Source organism: Strix aluco, chromosome 3, assembly GCF_031877795.1.
Source record: "Strix aluco isolate bStrAlu1 chromosome 3, bStrAlu1.hap1, whole genome shotgun sequence".
Taxonomy (NCBI): Eukaryota; Metazoa; Chordata; class Aves; order Strigiformes; family Strigidae; genus Strix; species Strix aluco.
In genome coordinates this window covers 11,172,759-11,196,198 of record NC_133933.1, presented here as the reverse complement: position 1 = coordinate 11,196,198, position 23,440 = coordinate 11,172,759, and the positions used below count along the sequence as shown (strand labels likewise).

Below are 23,440 nucleotides of genomic sequence, written 5' to 3'. Positions count from 1 at the left end.
CCACATAATCTTAAGGATGGCAGCAAAGAATGTCACATCCACTCCATTTTGAAGCCACTTATTTATATATATATATACACACATATATTTTGAGAGTAAGGCCCATGTTGTGCAAAGAAAAAGTTTATACCTCCAACACATTAATAAACTTAAGTATTTTAAAACTATAGTTATCAATCCCTCCAAACCAATGTGCAGCATATTAGCAATCTTATGCATATGCCTCAAACAGATGCAGTTGATGCCCATACCTAAAGGGGTAATTGATCGTGGTTGTAGATGAGTCTCCCACGTGTGAACTATGACTTCGCAGGGACCATCGATAGTCTGTAATTTAAAAGTTAAATGTCTGCAATAATTTCTTTTGGTATATCTGATTTTCTACCCATGAAGCTGTTTGGGATGGTTGTGAACTAAACTTACAGATTTAAGAAAGAAAAAAGGAGAAGAAAGGGGGACAAGGAGACAGAATGAAAGGGAAAGAAAGAAGAGAGATCAGGCTTGTTTCTTACCCCTGCAACAGCTGATGACACTATCTGATGCGTCAGGTATACATATGACTTGTGAAAAAGTCTGACAGGGTGGAGAAGTTACATGAAATTGTTAAAGCTTTACTGCTTACAGCTACTCCACTGGGCTACTTTAGTCTCCAACAGGAAAAAAAAAAAGTGCCTCTGAAGTCATTAAGTGTGCTTGCTTTTTTCTTAGGATACTACAGCAACAATTGATGAAAATACATATCCCACATCTCTAACTCCAAACAGCACTCAGCATCTACTCATGCAGTTAACAGTTGCAGGGGTAGGTTCTCCCTCAAAATTTGCTTGACTAATTCAAAGTCTATAAAACGTAGTTATTTTAGTTGTGGTACAGAAGAGCAAATTATTTACCATCTAATTAAAACATAAGTACTTGGAATTTTGCTGCCTCAGAAGGAAGACGACGATACAATTCAACTGGCTAGCAGTGAAGCCCCTGCAGTCTATTCCATTTGGAGCAGTATAAATTAGATTCTTTCATAAAAAGAAAAATAATTATTGTCCCTCAAAAGACTACATTTGTTGACAAATATAGCCAAGGCTCAGATAGATAATCAGAACAGTAACTGAATCTCTTCTTTCAGAACAATTTAAGTTTGAAATACCTTTCTAGGTTAAAGCTTTTAGGTAACTGCCAGCTAACAGCAAGAACATGTCTGATACCCAGCTCGGTCACCCTAAGAAGTTTCCCCTAACGCTGCATGGTTGTTAATATCAGTCATAACAACCACTGTCAAATAGCTGCAGAGTTTGTCATTTTGGTGTTTTGGGCCCAAGTAACTCTTATTTCCAAAAAGACTTGCTACTGTTGCCACAGTCATACCAGTTTCAACACCAACTTGTTCCAGCACTTCAGGTTCTTGTTTAAATAGATTTCAGATCAACAGGGACAGCCAGACAAGCTTCAAACTCAACAGTCTAATTACACAGTACCATAATGCTTTGTTATCTTACAGCTCATTGAACAGATTCTTTAGAAACAATGGGATTTCTTGACATGTATCAAATACATTTAATCTACTATGCTTTTGGATGAGTTAACAGCAGACACCAAATATTTAAAAATCGCTCAAAGGGATGGGTTTGGTCTGTGAATCTTAGCTAAAAGCAATTTAATTTTTCTAACAAATTCAGAGATGTCTATACTTAAGGGTCATGTCAGAATAAAATACATATGCTTAAAACTATGCTTTAAAGATAGAATGCATGTAAATATAAATAAAATAAGATGATACTATTGTTTTCAGTTTATTCCTGTTATAGGGCAGTTTTAATTCCCATCTTCCAATTGCTGCCACACGGACTTCTAGAAAAGTAAATAATGAGAAGTTTCTTCCCCCTTCTTTCACAGCAGATCACACTTGCATGTCACAATCTCAGTTTCCAAAGCTGAAACCTGTGTTTGCCAGCAGGGAGGCTGCCATTTCCTAACACTATGCTGGCCTGCAAGCTCTCCAACAGTGACTCATGAACACAGACACAACTTGTAGCTTGTGAACCTGGGGAATACAAGTCTGTCCTAACGTGGATTAAGCTGTTTTCTTCAAAAGGTAAAGCAAAGGTTTTTCCTTGTAGAAACCCCCAACATAGCATATTAAAATACCAATACCAGATTATTTCTTGCCCTACTCTAATTCTACATGGGTTCTAAAATTATGAATGAGAATTTGAGTAACATTATCCCAACAATAAGCACAACACACTGGATACACTCAGCAAAATTTCATCCCCTGAAAGGAATACAGTGGGCTGATTATGCATTTAATCCCAGGAACCCTCAACACTTTCCATACTAAGAGCAGCCAAGCAAAGCTACCTGGAAAATAGGGCAATGGATTAGAGAACAAGCACAGACATGACTGAGAGCCCTCTCACAATGCCTGCTCAGACCGTCTTTGTGTTTATAGGCAGTTAAATACTGTTTTAATTACATGTAACATAAGCCATTGTTACAAGGAGGTTAAAATACTCGAGTAATTTCAGTAGCATATACTGACCACATTTGAACAACAGCCCAGCTCAGATCAGCCTGTAGCGGAAGTAAATTATGTGTCATCAATATTCATAGTATGGTAACATTACCTAAAAAGTCAGCCTCTGCTAGGACAGTGTTAAAAGGGTACCTATCCAAATGTCACATCAAGTATCCCAGTGGGCAGCACACTGAGATTATAGTAAGTGGCACTGTATGGCGTGGATCCCTCTCTACTAAACACAGAGAATATTTTTTTTTTTTTAAAAAAGTAAATACATTAAAATTACGTTGCTTGATTTGTATTTAGGTGAACATCTGATGCCATTTTAAAGCTCTTAAAGGACATTCAAGAGTTTTCTTAAAAAAAAAAATAAAATCAAGTCCTCTTACATTGTCAGAAGCTGTGGGATGCCCCAGTAGTCATGAGGCACTTTTGTAATTAAGGGTAAAATGCTTATGTAGCCTCATGTTCCAGAGGTTCAAAGCAGTCTGATGCACAATCTGCATGAAGTGCTTGGGTTGCTCAGTACAATTAAAAAATGAACACACTTCCATGGATGTTTAAATGATAATTTAGGAGGCCAGTTCCAAACTTCCTGATGCAAGGCAACATAACAGAGTAGGCATTAGGAAAAAAAAATATCTTAAAAACACCACACAACTACATTTACACAACTGCACTTTATTTCTTAAAAGTATGTTTCAAGAATATTAATCTACTTCAAGAACATGAAACAGCTAAATGAATTACACTTAACTGCTGATGTTGGATTTCTGACAAAAATATCTCTGGATTTCTGTACCATGTAAGAGAGAATAATTAAGCACAAAACCAAACAATCAACCAAAGCCATTCAGCCATCATAACTAACTTTGCAAGGCAACAGCACCTATAAGCCACCTGCCAGGAAGTCCTGGGCTAAATAAGGATTTTATAGGTCTAGTATTTTCGATAACACACAATCTGCTATCTCAGCGCAGTCACAGCAGAGGTGTTCCTTTGTTATTATCAGGTTAACCATGGCTTATTAGTCTAGCAAAAGCTTTAAGGCATTCCAATATTAAAGAAATTACTGAGTCTAGACCTAAGTTACACCTTTATTACAATATTCCAGGCACTAGATGGATTTATTTACATTTTAGAAAAGGTAATTTCTCATTTGAAACCTCTGTAATTAAACAATATTCTCACAAGTGTGAAAAACATTCACCAATCCAGTTTTAAAAGTCCTGCTACATGCACAGATAGTTATTTTGTACTTTCCATGAAAGAAATAACCCTAAACTTGCATGCTTATGAAAAACAAATATAGAACACAGCTTAACAGAATATGGTATGTATGTATTTAAGGCTTTCAAATATGCATCATGCAAACAATACATATAAAAACATTCTCCTAAAACATATGGTATACAGAAGACTTAAATGCCAGACAAGGGGGTTTTGGTGTGTCATCCCCCTCCGACAAACAAAAGGTATATGTAGAACAAAACATGGGAAGATCCTCCCAGTAAAGTAACTGGTACCAGACTATGTTTAAGAAAAGAACAAGCCTCAAGCAAAATAGTTTAAATTACTGTCTTATTTCATCAAGTGTATGTATTTATTTTTCCTTTCAAACTCTTAAGATGACTCTTATGTTATCGTAAAATGTTTACAAACAGTAAAAGCTCTTGATATGCAGGAGCCAACACTTGCACCAGTTTTATAGTAAAATGTTCTTTGCATATACGTTCATTTATTTCTATTCCTACAAAAATCCTGTAAATTTCAATATATTAGGTATAAAAAAAAAATGCTCTGTTTACATAACCACAACATGCTAACACCAAAATGCTTCAGTGCAAACAAACCAAACTTCCCGTGACATCGTACTATCCTTCAAGCAAAAGTTAACAGAGGTCAAATGATGACTTTTTTTTAAAGGGAGGTGAGAAAAATACTTTCCTATTTGTTTTTTTCCAAAATTTGAATTATTATATCTATTTTCACATCTAGTCTGTAGCAATATTTTGGATATGAGAACTATAATTTCTCTGTGTAAACATGTATCACCCCCAGCTTTGTCACCATGTCTATCTCAAGCACCTTCAAAGATGCAGTTGATAGAGAAAGGAACAGTAACTTCAGTTGGATCTGTCTTTAGCATGATTCACTCAATTATGTAGTGTCAAATTTATACATTCAGGCTTTAACATGTATTTAAGACCACACATGTATTTAAGTTACCCTAATACAGACCATGACTCACAAAATTGCACTGATATAAAAATATAAGAGTGTCTGAGGGATCATATATAGCAAGCCTATAAAATTTAGATTAATTATGAGATGACTAATGAAAAAAATTACTGAAATAAAAATAGCCAAGATAATTTAACTCAGAAGTATCTTTTCCTTATCAGAGTTGTTAATGCTAAAGCCCTCTATATACTGTCTCATTTGTACTATACTGTGCATTATATTCCTGTTAGAATAAAGGGATCCTGCTTTTTCATTGTTCTTCCAAAAATTTACAAGAAGAGGAAGAAAGCATTGTAGCTGGAATTCTTTTCTTCAAAACTCTGTTACAAGAAATTAATTCCTGTGCACTTAACAGGTACAGGCTAGACACCGCTAAGTGGATAACCATGTACCCTGGCAATTCACACACTTTGTTCTGTAGGGTGGTTTTCTTTTTTCGTCCTTTTTATATACAGTAGCTCTTTATGCTGGTATTCCATAAAATTTATACTTACCTTGGCAGACTCTGCATCACACGGTACATAAAGCGTGCACGATACAGAGCACCTACTTAAAGAAACACACTCACCAATACATATCGTAAACTTTTTCAAATGTTAAAACAGAAACTGTGTTGTCTATGAGCACATTTTCTGCCCATCTGTTCTCACTAAGTGTGCTATTGCTTACATTTTAAATTTATGGGCATTTGCAAAAAATACAAGAGTTCCATCAGAGCTGCTAGGCTGTAAGAACTGATCTACTTTTGACCTCAGAAAAACAAATCTATTCTTTTCCTTCCCTTCTTTTGCCTCAGAATAACAATTTAAACATTAGTTTTAGATCAGACTATTTCACATGCTGTAATGAAAAAACAGAATTGTGTTTCATTTAAAATTAGTATCCTTCACTGAGATATCTCTGTCAAATATTTTTTCAGTGAAAGAAAGACTAGTCCAGCTGACAAAAAACTGACAGTAATTAAAAATATTGAAAAGATATAGACCAGATGATTCTATAACTTCTTTGCACACTTAGCTACAGCCTTCATAATCCCAATTTCAATGAAGTAAAGCCCAGGGTGAATAGCTACAGGATATTAATAGAGCAAGAAAGACGGCAAAGGTAACTTTAAATGGGTTATTTCTTACAGTTAGTAGTTGTTATTAAGAAAAACAGTTAGAGTAGCTGCTTATTTTCCCAACTTAGTCCAACTTCTTTCTGAATGCAGTCTCATCCCTCCTCTGAAGAACTTCCCCCTTACCCTAATTATGATTTTCACAGACCAGTATACTGCCACATACTGCCGCATACATTCAACTCACATGCAACTATGACATCAATACCTGTAAAAACACATCTGTGTCTGTCTCTTGGGTTTTCTTCCCCCAAGTGATGCAAATACCTATATACAAACCTGGAGAAAACACTGGGATGCCCCATTCCTTGTTCCACCTTTGCACTCCAAGAAATTAACATATGTTAATTATGCAGCACAAAAGCTAGTTAATACTTCTCATGCTTCACCAATAAAATCTGCAGTGATTTTTAAAATTGTAGTAGATAAGGCAAATTATCTACTGCTCACACTAACCATTTCTCTCCTGCTATCACTTGCTTCCATGCTAGAGATCCTCACCCTGCTGAAGTCTGTATTCAATTGTAAGTGTAGAAGTTGTTACAGCCCCACTATAACTAATAAGAACTTCACCATATCATTTAAACTTTACAATAATGTCAGGAATTTCACTATCACTGGAATTTTAAAAACACTAACACTGGTAAGAGAAGGCAATTTAACAAAAATAATTGAAGTTAACAGCAGATGGTCATGTATTTCCAGAAGTGAACTGCTTGTATACCCACAAGTGTTTTCATGTTTCAAATGTTGCAATTTAGGATTTCTAAAAACTCAAGTTTAACTCAGAAAATCCTTTTTACTTCAAATAAGGGAATTCTTTACTAAGGATGAGCCAACATAAAATAGAAAAGGTTGTACATACCTTAGGTTCTAGGAAGTACCCTTTAAAATACCGATACCAAACAGGAACTCCTCTAGGAAGCTCTACAGTAGCTTTCCATAATTGACTGTGGGGAGGGTTGGAAAAAAAACAGTTTCAAAATACAGGCTAACAGCCACCTCAGACATATGTCTGTCCTAAGTGATATTCTAAAATAAAGTTTCCTGTATTGCTGCAAGAAAGGTTTTTACAAGGTAACTTAGCCAAACATGCACAAAGCACAATAAATACTTGGAACTGAAATTGCACTTTCTAATCTGAAGTGCTCTACTAGCGCAAGACTTCTCAAATTCTCATCTTCATTTAACAGATGGGGGAAAACATGATGAAACAATTTAGGGACTCATCCAAGATCACACAGCAAGTCAGAATTAAAAATACATCCTGCAAGCCCTGCATCACACGCACAGCAATAGGCAGCATCATTTCAAGAAAACACTGAATTCCTCCACTCCATTTAAAACTTCGTTCACGTACACTCATGGTTATATACACACAAACCACTTAAGAGTTTTAATGCAACTCATTTTAAATAATCTTCTCCCCATCTCTTTAGAGCCACAGTAGTAACTTGTATAGGTTAAAAAGAAAGTAAACTCTATAAACATCTCCTATAACTTGCTGTAGAGTTATGGGACTGTAAATTACCCATAGCAGTTTCTTATTCAAAATGTCTACAGCTAAACTACTGAAATATGCCAGCCACAATGGTAGAAGCATCATCTGTAATTAGAGAAGCATACACAAGTTAAACGTTTTCTTAGACACGTTCCTAAGCATTCAAAAGGTTCGAGGGTAGCACAAGAAATTCTGGACAGGTTTACTAATAGTATATGTAGCTCAATAGTTTACAGCCTCAAAGCCAGAATAAATTAGTTGCTCCAGAACTCCAGCTACTTCAAAGGGAATAAAAAACCAAAAAACCCAACTTACCGATCGTCAGTTTGGAGGACCACTGCAACTTGCGGATTCCAGTTTCCCAAAGCACTGCAGCTCCCACATACTGCAAAAACCTCTCCTAAAAAAAAAAAAACCCAAACAGAAAAACCCCACAATCATCATTACTCAAGCCCATATGGAATTACTAAGTACAGCATACATGGTGAAACCTCCAAATATTTTAAATATATATACCAGAATCACCCATTTAAACTCCCTCTTTCCAGTTCAGAAAGGAATTCCAAACACACAGCCCCTCCAAACTACAACAGCATTTTCTTTGCTATCATAAGGATCTCAGAGAGGGAGTACTGACAACCCCAGCCCTTAAAATGTTTGGTTTCCAAATCGTCCTTCAGTTCAAAAATCTCTGGAAATGCAGCAGGAAAATTTCCACTGTAAAATGCTTATTTTCAAGATAAGCTAGTTTTTTCTTAATACTGTATTTTTTTTAATACATGTACGTATACACACAGAGTACTGAGTAACACACATGTCTAAACATATTCTCTAAAATTCACATGAACAATCTAGAAAGCACAAAGAGGAGGTTGTATTATTCCCAAGACAACACATCCAATTAATTTTATTCCTGAGAGAAATAAAATGAATTTTGCTGCTACACTTTCAGTTTTTTTATTGGATATAAAAGCATAATGCTGTTACACAAAAAAACCACATGCAATTGTCACACTCTGTCTACCCTACTGCATACATACATAAAGAACCAAAATATTATAGTAGTGTAAGAACGCTTGATTCTGGGATATCCAGGAGTTAAAGTTAACATTGCAACTTACCCCTGTATATAAAACCTATATGTGTATGACTAACAACAACAATGATAAATACAAATGGAAAGGACAAGTTAGTATTTTGCTTTTACAGGGTTTCAACAATATTTTTAGACACAAGAAAAAACACTGTTGCAGAAGGAGAAAACGTGAAGCTTTAAAGTATATTTAGGCACCATCTGCTTAACCTTTTAATCTTGCTATGCAAAATGTAAGAACTACCAGAGTATTTGAGTAACTTTTAAATAAAATGTAATTAAAAAATACTGAAATTTACTTCAGCCTCTAACTTGAAATGCCTAAGTATAACATTTCAAACAAAATCACTTTTAAACCAAAGCAGACATAAGTGAATTCAGCTGAAGTCAAATTAGTCCCTTAATTGCAGGGGGTGGGGGGGTGGGGCGGGTAGGCAAAAGCATTGAAGAAAAAGGGGAGAGGATATCCAGAACTACCCTGCATGCCTCATCAACAGGAAATGCAAGGATCAAATCGATAACTGAAAAGTCTTAAAATCAAGACACAAGCATCTATGATAGTGCTTTCCTGTTCTCAAACTGGGAAAGCAGTAGCGATAGTAACTAAATAATAATCTAAAGATACAAAGTAGGCAAGCTATATACAACAAAGATACACAACCTTTTATCAAGCCAAACCATAGCTGGAACTTCAAAGTCTGAAATAACAGTTTTGAGGCATTCCTTATGCCTCTAAAATTGTGTCCATTTTTTCCAGTTATGCAGGTTAACCTAGTAAGGACTGTTTATGAAGGAAACCCCTGCAGACCCAAGGGTTGCAGAAAACCTACAGAGGTCTGGAAATAAGTACGATAATTTGTTCCTAGAAACTGCTCATGGAAATAATTTTAGATAACATTTTGAACTACAATCCCTTTTTTATAAAACCTTTTGTTCAGGTTCATTTTTTAAAAAAAAACAAGCTTTTTGGATGCCTGCTGTAAGCATATAAATGCAGACAGAAATCAGCTGTATGAGTATACTTACTATGCAATTCACTGCACACAATTGCCTAGGTCAGGTGCTTTACCTTTTCCACTCTGTACTGAGGCACGTTATGGTTTGTTTTTGCAGGGAGGAGGGAAGACCACCTGAATACCACGCAGAATTTCTGACTGGAGATACTAAAGAGAAGCTAAAACTCTTTTAATATCCCTTTAAAATAGCAGCATTTCGTACATCTTAGTGTACACACTGGCCAACCTCTGAAATGCCACATAAATTATGTTCCTCTTAGTAGCAGCTAGCTAGAATAGTTTTCTGGTCTTTTTTAAGCAAACGTGTAAACATTCTGTGAATACTTATCACTCAACAAGGCAACACTTGAACAAGATGCACAGTCACCCCTAAACTCACTTCAGCAATTACACTGTGAGGCTGAATCGGGATTTGTAAAATGCTGCTTAAATTATCCTAGGAAAGGCACAAGTGAAAGGCATGATAAACTGGAACTGCCTTTTCAAAGGCAATTCTAAACTCAGTGGGGTTTGGTTTGGTTTTGTGTTTTAAGCTCAGGGGTCTTGAACTTCTCCCCCTGCCCTCGCCAGGGAATCCAACGCTGCTACTGGCAGAGTTCCTTCAGCTAAGGCAAAGAGGAAGCTATTCCAGGGCCTTCTGCCCAGCCTCAAAGCTTGCAACAGCCTCCCTGATGCTGCAATCTCTCTGCTTGGAGCAGAGTGTACAGCTGGGAGCTATAATCTCCATTTTTTATTTCATAATAGCTAATCTTTGGCCACCTAGCAGTTTCTTGGTATGGGACTGTGTCCTGATGAAGACCTAAAGGAGTCTCACAGCCTGTGACCAGTGACTCTCTTCCTCCTGCTAGGATGAGGCAAAAAGGAAGCACTGCATGTCACAAATATGTAAAAGCCTACATCAATGTGTCAGGCTTCATCACCAATGTCAATTCCAGAAGTGGTTTGGCTAGAGGGAGTGAGTCAAAGCATTGTTCCTATGCTGGTGATGCCCTTTTATCCTGCAGGTTAGCCTCACTGGCTTTGACATCAACAGGAAGGGACAATGATGAGTACGCAGGGAGCATGTTAGCACTCAAGGTGAGGATTCTTGTCTCACCAACTAACTACTCACCATGGTGATCTGACAAAATCAGTACGTGACATTTCTAAATAAACTGGAAATTTTGCTGCTTGTAGAACTCTGATAGCTCTGAAAACCTACCTCTCTTTCACAAGACTGCATCTTGCCACTGCTGCATCTCAAAGCTCTTGTCCCCAGTCAAAACCAACAGTATCAATATTGTCATAAGCAGAAGCAACCTTCTGTGTCACCTCCTTACATTATACATAAATAAGTATTTCCAGGTAATGCTTTGTAACCAGCCACTGAGGAAGGATTGAGTTCTCCCCAATCCTAATTTTTGCTGCAGATATTATTTTGCTACAGATATTATCAGTAAAAGAAAAAAGTTACACATGCAAAGTGTCATCACAACAGCACAAGCAACACTAAACGAGGCAAAAAGAGCATGGCTCCCATTGTGTAGCTATACCAGTGCTTTATAGCCTCATCTGATCTAAGGTCAATTTATTCTTTAACTTCAAAGTTTTTCTCCAGAGTGCCATAAAAACACTGCTCCTTACTAAAGGTTTTGTGTCCACATTGTGTGTCAGTGTTCAGTTCCCAAACTCCCAATCAAATGGGAGAAACACATGAGAGGTCTAACATGGGGCAGATGTCAAAACTTTAAAAAAATGTTTTTATCATCTTTTCCCCCTCCAACTACAACAGACACTTCTGCCATCTGGTATTTGCCTGTAACAGGAATTTTGCCAATCTGTACATGCTCCCACATTCATCTGCTTCTGTTAGGCAACCACCAATTACTCTTTTGGTGACTGTCATGGTTTAAACCCAGCCAGCAGCCAAACACCATGCAGCCACTCGCTCACCCTTTCCCTGCCCTGGGGGATGGGGAGGGAATTAGAAGGGTAAATATAAGGAGACTCATAGGCTGAGATAAAGACAATTTAATAATTCAAATACAATAAAATTAAAATAATGATGATGATGATAATAATAACGATAATAGAATATACAGACGAGCGATGCACAATGCAACTGCTCACCATCCGCTGACTGATGCCCAGCCTGATCCCAGCTAGCAATCCCGGAGGAGAGAAAATCCTGAAACTGCAATCCCAGAAGAGCCAGCTTCCCTGCCAACCCTAATCTATATACTGATACATCTATGTTGTATGATATGGAATATTCCACAATATTCCAGCCAATTTGGGTCCATTGCTCTGGCTCTGCTCCCTCCCAGCTTCTTGTACACCCACAAACAGGCAGGACATGGGATGTTGAAAAGTCTTTGATTTCTTAGCAACAGCTGAAAACATTAGTGTATTATCAACATTCTTCTCACACCAAATCCCATACTGAATCTAAAACACAGCACTATTCTAGCTATTACGAATAAAAAATTAGCTCTATCCCAGCCAAAACCAGGACAGTGACCTTCCTTCAAAGTTCCTAAAGATAAAGGTGAAAGTAATAAACACAATTTGTCAACACTAAATCATGGTGTTCTACATGATCTCATCTAGATTACAGAAGTGATTTTACACATTTTTGCACAACAGAATATTGAATTAAGCTGCTTATTCTTCCTGTTCTTAACTCTTAGTAGAGGTCACATCTTGTTACGGAGAACTTTCAACAGGGATGCAGAGAGAATAAAAAAGCAGAACACGTCAGTGCATGCCTGATTATCGTGGTCCAGAATGTAAATACTAGTTTCCATGGAGTAAAGAGAGAGAACACTGATTTGAAAACAATCATAACCATTTCAGTTACCATCATCATCTCTAGCACACTATGAAATTGTTGTCTGAAGAACAAGATAAAAATTAATTCCCAAATCTCATTTTCAAATACCTATGTGAAATTTCTTAATTCATGTATTTTACAATGACTTACCATTTTGATATTTGAACTGAAATGGTTTTTTGCCTCTGAGGAAAACAGACAAGACAGCCTTTGAACATTCTTCTATTTCGTTTTTTTTCTAGTTAAACCATACAAAAAGGAGAAGGCATGATTTGGGTACCTGGTACTGATGGTCCTCTCACTTCAAAAGTGACTTGAGAAGTCATACTTGCAGAACTTTTGTCTTAGGATCGCTGAAATCTCCTGTAGTGGGAGGAAAAAGATACTACATTTCAGGAACATCTGTTGCTGTCCTAAGTAAGAGGAAACACAAATCCCACCATTTAACAGGGCAGCAAGCCACTAGTGATGTTACTGTTTGAGTGAGCAGTAAAAACAGAAAGCTCTTTAAAACCAGCAACAGCCCCAGAAAACAGCATCCAGCTGCAGAAGACCCTGTTGCAACACTGTCAGGAGAAAAAGACTACTAAATCAAATACCATATGCAAGTAAGTATCAATATCACACAGCATTCATCAGTCTTAAGCTGAGACTTTTCAAAAACCTGTTTTGACTAATTTTGCTCCCAAAGAGGACACTGGAAGTTATAAGACATTTAAAGTTATGACCTTTGGCAAGCAGTAACTTCTGACTCTTTCCCTACGCTATTCTTCAGCATCCTCTTCAAAACACAAGAAAGGTTTCATAGATGAACACTACCACCTTGAAGGAAAAAGGGGAATAACCCAGGACAGATGACAGCACTCTGCTGTCACAAACAGCGAGTTGTCCACCACCCTGGAGTCTGCTCCCCTACCAATAATTCCAACCTTTGACATGGTACACCAGCAACTAGAAGCATAAAGCAGTCTTCAAACATCCCAGCAGGGAGGGACTGCCTACAGCCTCTGTAGCCAGGACAGTAGCTGGAAGACTGACCCTGCTTCACCTTTCTACCCTCCTCTAATACACAATAACTTGATGGAAAAAAACTGGCAGAATCCCATTCTCCCCATTACAGCAGAAACACTATTGATGTAAAACATCCTTTTATATTACTTATGAAAGTATTAGTCCTATCAAAGTCCAAGTCTGGATGCTGTCAGACTGTCATGACCCAAGTATATTCCTTTGGACATGGGCTGCAAAATAATCATACTAATTATATGCAGAATTAACTTTGCAATGCTCTCAACTAATCAATTTCTTTATGTCACTGTGGGTTTGTTTTCTTTTTTTTAAACCAAGCCAGTAGAAAGTTTGTATTTTTTTGAACAGGACAAAAGCAGTTTACTTCAGTACAATGTTGGTCAGCAAGCCTTTAGTGACAGCTTTAATAATAATGACAAGAACAACTAACAGCACTCCAGAAAAATCTACCTTTCATTAGCTCTACTACAAGTCCTTGCCTTCAAAGGGCATGCATGAAAGCAAGAAAAGCTGAAGAAAGTCAGATACCAAGTAGGACAAAAAAAACCCCACCTCATAATCAATCCTCATTCCTCCCAGGCAATCAGAAAGTTAAGGTCTGAAGTTTAAACACCTATAATTTTTCTTTTGGATCTTCTCTTCCTCCTCTCTTAATCTATTTCTTTTCTAACTCTTGTTGTACTTTACATTCCTTTTTCTCCTCCCTTATTTCCCTTTTCAGGAATAAAATGAGAGCAAGAAAATGGTAGCAATATAGATGTTTCTGGTCATATAGTTCAATTCTGCATGTAATGTTTTACAAATAACACTTCTATAAATGATAAAATCCCAATCTACTGAAGCTTTATATACTTTAAGCATACTTAGTAAACAGGAATTCTAAGAAGGGCACACCCTTTATGAACTTTGTCACATGTATGTCATTAGGTGGTCTGTATGTTAAGTGACACATACTAGCAGTTATTTTTAGCAGTTATTTACAGACACAGAAGCACAGCACATTTCAGTGCCGAACCTAAAACTGGACTTATGACACAAAAATCTCAGTTTAAAGCAGAGAATATAAACTACTAGTTGCATTTATGATGACACAGGATAGTGCAAGGCCTCGACTGTGTTCACCAACTGTTCTTGCTTAGACACCCTTTAAGTGAAAAGGCAGAGGAGCTAAAGGGGAGATGAAGTAGGCAAAAATGCCTTGCCAAAGACTACAAAGCAGGTAAGTGACAGCTGAAGCCCCCACCCAGTTCCCCAAAGCAAGAACAGGCTTTTCCTTGTCATAAAAAGCTGTTTCCAAAGCCAATGCAACATGACTCAAAATTAAACTTGACAAAAACCAGCAATGTCTGTCTTACTCCAAATTAATTAACCACCCATCCGTTCCCAGAGAAAAATCTAAAATCCTGCTAAGTCTATAAAGCTTTTAGCGAATCTTGTAAAAATTCTGTGTACCCACTTGCAAGACATCTGTGGGCTTTTCTAAACCACCTAGCAAAAGAATATTACTTCTCTATATAACAGTAGTTAATTGTAAGGAGATTTTGATAAACTGACTTTGTAAAGTTGTCAAAATTCTGCTCAAAAGGCATTTTATCTCAAAGATCTATTTAACCTGCCCAAGGGATATATCAGAAGAAAAACTCCAAGTTTACATCACCAAACAGAGGCATGATTTTTCTACCAGAACTGCAGCTACAGGTCTTGCACTTACACTCATGTTTAGGGTCAAAGTATTACCCCTCATTTTGAAGAAACATCTCTTCCAGCAGAGCTGTATGTAAACACACAGCAAGGAAAAAATAGGTCTGCTTTTTGTTAATGAATCAAACCTATGTTGTATATTATCATGCACTTATGTACATCCATTCTGTACTTTACACAATATGAAAAGACACAATACGAAAATGCTGTATTTAGGGGGAAAAAAGCCTAAGTTTAGCTGTAGAGTTACTGATGGTTCTTGAGAAATGGGAGTAATTTAATTCCCAGAGGGAAATGGCAAGAAACCCTAGACCATCAAACCCCCTGACCAGTAGGTGTCAGGCGATCTTCTAAACCCTACGCTCCATCCTTCAGATTTTCAGCACTGACTCACCAAAGAATAACAAAATCCTCTCTGCTCACCACACCTGTAGCAATGAACTCTCTGGGAGAACGTAAAGAACCCTCAGCTCAGAGGACCATAACTGTCTGCTTAGGGGAACTGAAACAAGTTAGAACAGTTATGTTAAAAATGTTAAACACTTCCTAATCGTCAACCGAGCAACTTACAAACTAAAAGTCCTTGTGCAGCAACCATTTTTAAGCAACATTTGGGTTTAAGAGTATTAAAGCTGAATTCACATCTGCTGCAACTACATGTGCCTAAATGCCAGCCTGGGGTGCAAGCAACTGCCCCTCATCCTATGTCCCACCTCCTCCTTTTGGTCAGCTTTTACAGACTGCAACTACATGCATGCAAGCAAGCAATGAATGCTTGAATCTCAGTCACTTCCTCATGAGAGAGGTCTCACCCAGGTAGATATTCACACAATGGTATCAGCATTTCACTTGGAAAAAAAAAAAAAGTGTTTATCTACCTAGAGATTCTTGCTTTTACAACAGAAACATGTTCTTTCCCCCACCATGTCACAGTTCAAGCCCCTCTCACACTTTCCTCCTTTTGCAAAGCAAACCCTTACCTTTCACAATCTCTGGAGGTTTCCTTCCCACAGAAATGGTGTCTGCCCAGCAGAAGCACTCTGAGTCCTGGGGCTGTACTGACCTGCCTTCAAAAGCCTGAACTCAGGTAGCCCTGCCCATCAACCAACCTCACTGTATAAAACAGGCTGTCTGCAAGGCTTCCAGAGCAGGGCCAAGAGCAACAGCCTAGTAGGTAGGATCATGTGCAATCTTGGTTCCCCTGCCACAAGAAAAAGCTCTCCTCATGGTCGTAGACGGGAAGAAAAGCAACTGGGAATCTTGTAAATTCAGAAATCCACTTACTTGCCTTCACACACCCAAAAGAACAGCAGCAAAGATTTTAAGCATAGTATCCTGAAGGCTGAAGAGAAAAAAAAATTTACTCTTTGTTCTAATATTGCCTGTAAAGCTTTCCTTTCACAATTTTCTCCTGCTCATGGACACCTGAAGGAGTACAAGAGCGACAGGAGTTAATGTGCTTCCCTAAATAATAGGGAAGCCAAGCTCTCCCCTCCTGATTCTAGAAGGGCACTTATAGAAGATGCAGGCAAACAGCCATGAAGCGCTAAAGGCACTTGGAAGACAAGAAAAGAAGACATTTCAGACTCTCCTTCTGACATAACACTATCAACTGTTAATGCATCACAAAATATCATAGCTTTCCTCTAAAATGAGGTAGCAAAGGTCACCGTGGATGGGGAAGACCAAGATAATTTTTGCTTGTAGTCAAAATATACCAGAACATGGACTTAGTTGAGTAACTCAAGTTTGAAGTTCATTTGAACCTTCTGGCTTACAGGTCTGGTGGTATACAAAACCCCTTCACAACCCTTCAGCTTCAAGAGATTATTTCCCACCCCCCCCAACTTAACCTCCCTAACCTTTCCAATATATTTTAAGAGGTATTGGCTGTTTTCTGTCCCATATCTTATACTCAGTATTTCAGGTTTAGATAAATACACACCAAGTAATCCAGGACAATCCTGGAATATAATAGCCTAGCTTGCAAAGAAATTTTAGACTCATAAAAATTCATAGCATTCAAAAAGCCAGATGACATGCTCTCTCTCAATACAAGTGAGATTTTTTAATAGCAACTCAAATAGGTTTGCAAGACTCTGACTTCTAACGCTCCAAGGGTAATGTCTGAGACAGGCTTGAAGTACGATGCGATACTTTTTCTACTGCAGAGACAAGCCTGAAGGCCTTGAACTTTCTTTTTGTTGTATGGACAGGCAGCTTTCAAAATTAGGCAAGAAACACTTTAGGCAACTATATTAAGATAGATCTGAATGAAAAGCTGACTTTATCAATTGTGAGTTGGTTTTAAGGGCTGCAGAATGGTTGGTTATACTTAGCAGTAGAAGGAAAAATATGCATTGACATTTAATGGCGAAGAGAGGGGAGACAAACAGACCAAGCCTCAGGAAATTCTACACCAGCTTTCTAAATTATGGGGAGCCCACAGGGAAGATTTCTATTGAAAATAATCAGAACTCATAACAAAAATAACTTCAAGATTAAAGCAGAAGCAAAATGCTGCTCTTCCAGTACATGAGGGGAATCCAAAGTTTTGCAAGTTCTATTCTCTCTAGGATGCATCCAATGGAGTGTGAACTAAAACAACTTCATTTAAGCTCTTAGAAGCTAGACGACCCAGGTCATACGAGACCTTGACCCTTTGCCGGGATTTAGTCCACTGCGGATAATCTGTATTTGACAACATGCTGATGAGAAAGTCAAAAAGCAACAGACTTACACCAAAATATATTGTGTTACATTTCTTCCCCTCTCTCCTCCCCAAAAGCCCCCAAACCCTGTCTAATAAACTATTAGTAGAAATTTCTGATGTAAAGCTATCAACACAAAACTGTCTTTGGTAACATTATGTTTAATGATGACTGGATAACACAAAACAGATTTTTCAATGAGGGTAAAATACAACTTACAAAGTATCTTTCTAAGGGGTGATTTTTAAAAAAATATCCAGTTATATCAATTTTTTTATAGGTACTTAATGGGATTTTTCAAAGGTAATTAGACAGACAATTAAAATGAGACAGCTAGGTACCTAGGTATCATGATATTCCTGGAATGCATTTTAATACTTTCAAACATCTGGTTCTTAAGAATATTTTTAACCACTATATTACTGAATTTGGTTAGTTATCTGTAGAAAAATAAAGATAATTTGTGCACAAACAGGCTCTTTCATATGGTTACATTTCACCACAGACCACAGTGCAGACTACTGCTACTGCACAAAAGTAAATACATGCTCAATTATTTTAAAATATCACTCATTTTTTTGCATATAAAGATGAAAAGGGTAAGGACTAGAAGGCTGCAGTGGTTTTTCTTTTATTTTTCTGATTTTAAGCTGACATTCTCCACCTTTGAAGTACAGACTCATGAGACCTAGCAACACCGAGAAGAGGTCCAACGGCCGCCTGAAGCAGGGGAAAGGTGCCCCAGTCCCAGACAAGTCATTTGACAGCTGCGAGTGCAGGCGGGCAGGAGCGGGGCTGATGCAGGGCACCACAGCCCTCCGCAACCTCCCTCGGGAAGTCTGCATCTCAACACTACCACGCACTGCAGGAGAAGGCACTGTACTTATATTTCACCTTCTTGAAAGCTGTGCTATATGCAGCAATAGAAAATCCACCACGTGTCGTGGTGGTATGCTGAACAAAGAGAGATGAGCCTAATCACGTAAAACTGCTGTTTTAAGACACAGTTTTGTCATTTTTAATCACAGCCTTAGACTCTCGAGCATAAAAATATCAACTCATGCTACTTCAGACTATACCTTTAAGTGATATCTATTCAAATCCAATTAAACTTGTAGTATTAAGAAAGATTTTTGTTGCTTGTGGTTGGTCCTAACAAAGTATCAGAATATTATAGAGTACATCTAAAGTAACAAATTAGGTATGTACTAAAATTAAGTAACAATAGTTGACAACACCTGGATTTTAGAACAAGGTCAGAGTATATGCTTTCACTCTAACTGCAGAATTTTTAGAAACAGCATCAACTCCTTCATTTTCACCCAAACAACCAGAAAGTTCTTCCTTCCCCCCTCCTCACCTTGACTGTGTGAGGAAGGACAGTCACAAAGTCAGCAGCTCTCTCATACTGCATTGCAGTATTAACACTGGACAGAGAACAAACTTGCATACAAGATTTGGACATGCTGTTCTGATTTAAAGGCAGGAATTTTACCAATAGGGTCATGCTGACATTTCGAAAGAAGCAAAGCCCAAGTACTATTTCTGAAACAGCATCACCTTAATATATAGCAATGGAGAAAAGTATCTTTAAGATGCTATATTCAGTACCAATTTAACTACCCATTTGCAGGGCCAAGCCGGTCCTGGTAATCAAACACAAGATCCCTATCTAAAATACTATGTTCACCTGTAATGCCCTGTTTTGTTTTAAATAACAAGAACATAATGGTTTTCAGCATTTCTAAAATACCTGTCCATGTAGCAGACTCTTCTTTCTTAGCTATGTCCCAGCAGTTTTGCAAAGTTCTTGAAAAAGACAGAAAACGGCTGGAGCATATTTGCAAGTAAACCGGAACAGCCTCAGTTTGACTTCTCTTGGCTGTAGTGTTGTTCATTATTGAAGTGTGGCTGACAACATCTTAACCAGGTAGTAATTTAGCTCTTTGTGATCATACTAACATTCCTCACTTAGAAATGACACAGACAAATAACACGTATAATGCTCCGCACAGCTCTCAGTACAACAACAAACAACTTTTTTTAAAGGGTTTGGAAAGCCTGCATTCATTTTAGTAAGGAGCAACCTGCTTTACTAAGAGATTAATTATGTGGCAGTTTAGTAGTTTCTATTAAGACAAACAGCATTCTCCTGATTCTTTAGTATTTTCTGTAGTTATTTTACAGACAACAGAGCTACAATAGAAATATACATAAAAATCTATAAGGAAAAATATTTTTTATAATAAAAAATAATTCCACTTAGCAACCATTTCACTCTACCACGAACATTTAAAATGCTTTGAAGGCTAATCTCCACCTGACAGTGCATGCTTTAATGAATTAAAACACGAACACCCTGCAAGACAAGCTATTGATTGAAAAGGAAAAAGAAAAAATAGGAAAATGAATCTGTGCCTCTTGCAACATCCTGGTTAGGAAGCAGGTAACAAAGTTAATCCAGAGTTGTCTCGGTGGTCCCTACGGGATCGAGAATACTGAATCGCGAGCCGTTACTATTATAACACGTTCCTTCAGTCCCAAGCAGAGCCCAAGAGCAGAGCAAGCCTTCCCCACCCCCCGGCAGAGCCGACCGGCACGGCAGGATGCCCGCCCCCCCCCAGCACCCCGGGACGTACCGAGCGCTCCCGGCCCGCCGCGGGCGGCCGCCCCACCGCCAGCCCCGCACAGCGCAGCGCTGCCGTCGGCTCCCGGCCGGGAGGCGGCGCGCCGGTCCGCCCCGTCCCAGCCTCCCGGCCGCTTGCATAATGCGGTAGCCGCGGGACCGCCCCGGGCGACGGCTTTCGGCGAGGACGTAAATAAACAGCCCCGCCGGGCCGGCGTGTCCCCGCCCAGCAGCCCGCCGAGCCGCACTCCCCGGGTGACGGCCCGGGCCCGGCCGCCGCAGTAGCGTCGGAAGCCCGGCGGGCCCGCTGCCCTCCCGGTACGATGCCCCCCCCTACCCCAGCACGAGTCGTGCGGCATCTCGGTCACCCCCGGCGGCACACAGCCCCTCCCCGCCACCGGGCGGGCAGCCGCCCCCCCCTTCCCCGGGACCCCGCACTCTTCCCCCAGCTCCCCTCGGAGCCCAGCGCCGCGCCTCCCCCTCAGATCGCCACACAACAAGCGATCCCCCCCACCCCGGGACCGCCGGCGGGGAGCGCGGCGACGCTCCCACAGCGGAGCGTCAACCCACGCACTTCTCAGGCCCCAGGTCCCCCCCAGGGGCATACACCAACCGTCCCCCGCCGCCGCCGTACGGCCCCACCACGACACCGGGCCGGCGGCGCGGACTGACCTGGCCGAGCGCCGTTCCCGGCTCCCAACCAACCCCTTTGTGCGGGGCTACGGGCGGCGCCGCCGGGGCTCCCTGCCCCGCCCCTCCTCCCGCGGCCAGGGTCCGCGGCCGCTGCCCGGGGCCTCCCGACAGCGCGGGAGCGGGGGGGCACGGCCGGCGCGGCCACCAACCGGTTCCAGCTGCCCCCGGCCGAACCGGGGAGGGCGGAGGAGGTGGCGCCACGTGACCTGCCCTCGCCGACGCGTCACTCCCCGCGGCTCGGCCCCGCCTTCCCGCCGCAGCCAATAGGAATCCAGCAGGAAGAGCGGGGGAAGACCGTGTCTTTTCCTCGAAAGCCTCGGGCCGGGGTGGGCGGGGCCTAGCGGGGGTGGGCGGGGCCTGAAGGGGCGGGGCTAAGGCAAGGGTGCGTGAGGGGAGCCGGGGCCGTGGGAAGGGGCGGCTGAAGGGGGCAGCGGGGGCGCGGAGGGAACCAGCCGGCTTGCGGCCGCCAGCCCGCGACACAGCTCCACCCTCCCCGTCTTTCCTCAGCGCCACGCACCAGCAGTTACCCGCATCGCCACCCACCGAGTGCCGAGCGCTGGCCCCCCGGGACCTCGCTCGGGGAAAGCAGCACCGCTGCCCCAGCGCCCTCCCCGCTCCGCGACGCGAACCGGCCCCCCCCCAGGTCCGACCATCCCCCGCCGCACTGCCCCACCGAGCTCCCCCCCAGCCGGCGGCGCGGACTGACCTGGCCGAGCGCTGCATGCGGCTCCCCGACTCCTTTGTGCGGGGCCACGAGCAGCGCTGTCGAGGCTCCTCCTGCCGCGGCCACTCCCGGGGCCGCCTGACAGCGCACGGCAGGCGGGGTGCTGGGGGGGGGGGGGGGGGGGGGCGGGCGGCGTGGCCGCCAACCGGTTGCAGTTGCCCCCGGCCGAGCTGGGGAGGGGGCTGACCCACGTGACCTGCCCTCGCCCATACATCACTCCCCGCGGCTTCGGCCCCGCCTTCCCGCCGCAGCAAATAGGAAGCGAGCAGGAAGGGTGGGGGCGGACCCCGCGTTTTCCTCGAGAGCCCCGCAACTGAGGGGCTGCTGCCTGAGGGAGGTGAGGGAGGGCTGGGCAGGGGTCTTGCTGAGGCGGAGCAGGTTCCCACTGCCATCTTCCTACCCCTGAGACCACCTTACCTCAGGCCAGGTCCCCAGTACCCAGCCCGGGGCCGTGAGTACCTGGGGGCAGGTAGCCCTTTTTCCCTGAGGTGCCGTTGGGTCACACTGTCCTAAGCCAGCTGTGAGCTCACGGCATCATGGGCCCTACTGCTTCTTTTTGGAGTATGAAGGGGTGGGCAGCACGCCTGTTCTTGAAAGACTTTGGTCTCTGTGGGTTTGATGTTGGCCCTCTATCTCCATGTGTGTTTTTCTAAGGCTCCACCGTTGCAGGTGTGCCAGCCCTGCCGGCAGGCTGTGGCCTGCGTCACCTGCTGAAATGTGGGGTGGCAGGAGCTGGTGCCCCCTCCTCCCCACAGCCTGGGTTGGGGCTCTCAGGGAGCGCCCCCTGCTGTCACGCAGGTTCTTCCTCTGTGCAGGTATAGATAGCTGCCTGTGTGCCCAGTTGTATGAGCAAAAGGGTTGTCATTCATGGTACCGCTAAAACATGTCTTCACAGCAATGGCACCAAGGCAATCCAATGTGGGAGTGCCCATGCTGGAGTTTTGAAGCTGCAGGCAACGTTTAAGCATGATACTTGTCTCTGTTTCAGGGTAGCTGAGACTATTGGGCGAAGACCCTGGGGAGATTTGCTGCACTAAAAGGTAGTATTGTGTTGGGGACTATGACCTTGTGGCCTTCCTGAGACCTGATTTTATGATAAAAAGGGTATCCCACTGGAATTCACCCAACAAAGTGTTAGCGAATAAAAGGAAACTATTTTTCTCCGTGTTTTTGAGGGAGATTTGTGCTCTGTTTTGTAGCATAGCTCTGGAGTATAGTATGACCAGTCCTTTCACTCTAATAATAAGCTTGCATAAATAGTTTGGTAAGTAATTTGCTTCTGCTTTATAAAACTTGTGTCAGCTGACAAAGAAGCTACAGTTTGAGTATGCAGAGAAACCACTTACCCTGTCTTGCATTGGGAGTTAGCACTGTTACAAGTATGCTGCTCCAGGCTGTACTTCCATCTGTCGTTTAAATAGAGGGCTCTTTTTCCATTCATTCATCCCCTGCAAACCCAGCCATGTTTATAAGGAATTTGTGACACAGCCCTGGATGTTCTAGGGAAAATGAATGTTAGTATCAGATGTTCTGTACCAGAAAAGTATGTAATACTTCTGAATTGCTGAGGTCTTTATGTGGATATTGCAAGATCAGTGTATCCTGCTTAAAGGAGAAAGTGGTAGGGGGAGGTGTGCAGTAAAAGGAAATGGTAGCCA

At 41.4% G+C, this 23,440-nt stretch overlaps 1 protein-coding gene across 3 annotated transcripts in view; it reads right to left on the bottom strand.

The window, feature by feature from the left end:
• The window catches only part of GPCPD1 (glycerophosphocholine phosphodiesterase 1), a 49,799-nt gene extending 28,013 nt beyond the window's left edge, over window positions 1-21,786 (bottom strand). Inside the window, exons 1-5 of one of the 3 annotated variants that reach the window (XM_074817353.1) lie at window positions 21,765-21,786; window positions 12,579-12,661; window positions 7,693-7,777; window positions 6,742-6,826; window positions 252-327 (exon numbers count right to left, since the gene is read on the bottom strand). In XM_074817353.1, the coding sequence (XP_074673454.1) occupies window positions 252-327; window positions 6,742-6,826; window positions 7,693-7,777; window positions 12,579-12,624 (292 nt within the window). In that variant the 5' untranslated portion in view covers window positions 12,625-12,661; window positions 21,765-21,786. Of the gene's footprint in view, window positions 1-251; window positions 328-6,741; window positions 6,827-7,692; window positions 7,778-12,578; window positions 12,662-21,037; window positions 21,255-21,764 lie in introns of those variants that run through there. The other 2 variants (XM_074817354.1, XM_074817352.1) reach the window with 2 other exon arrangements.
• Between the last annotated feature and the right edge of the window lie 1,654 nt (window positions 21,787-23,440).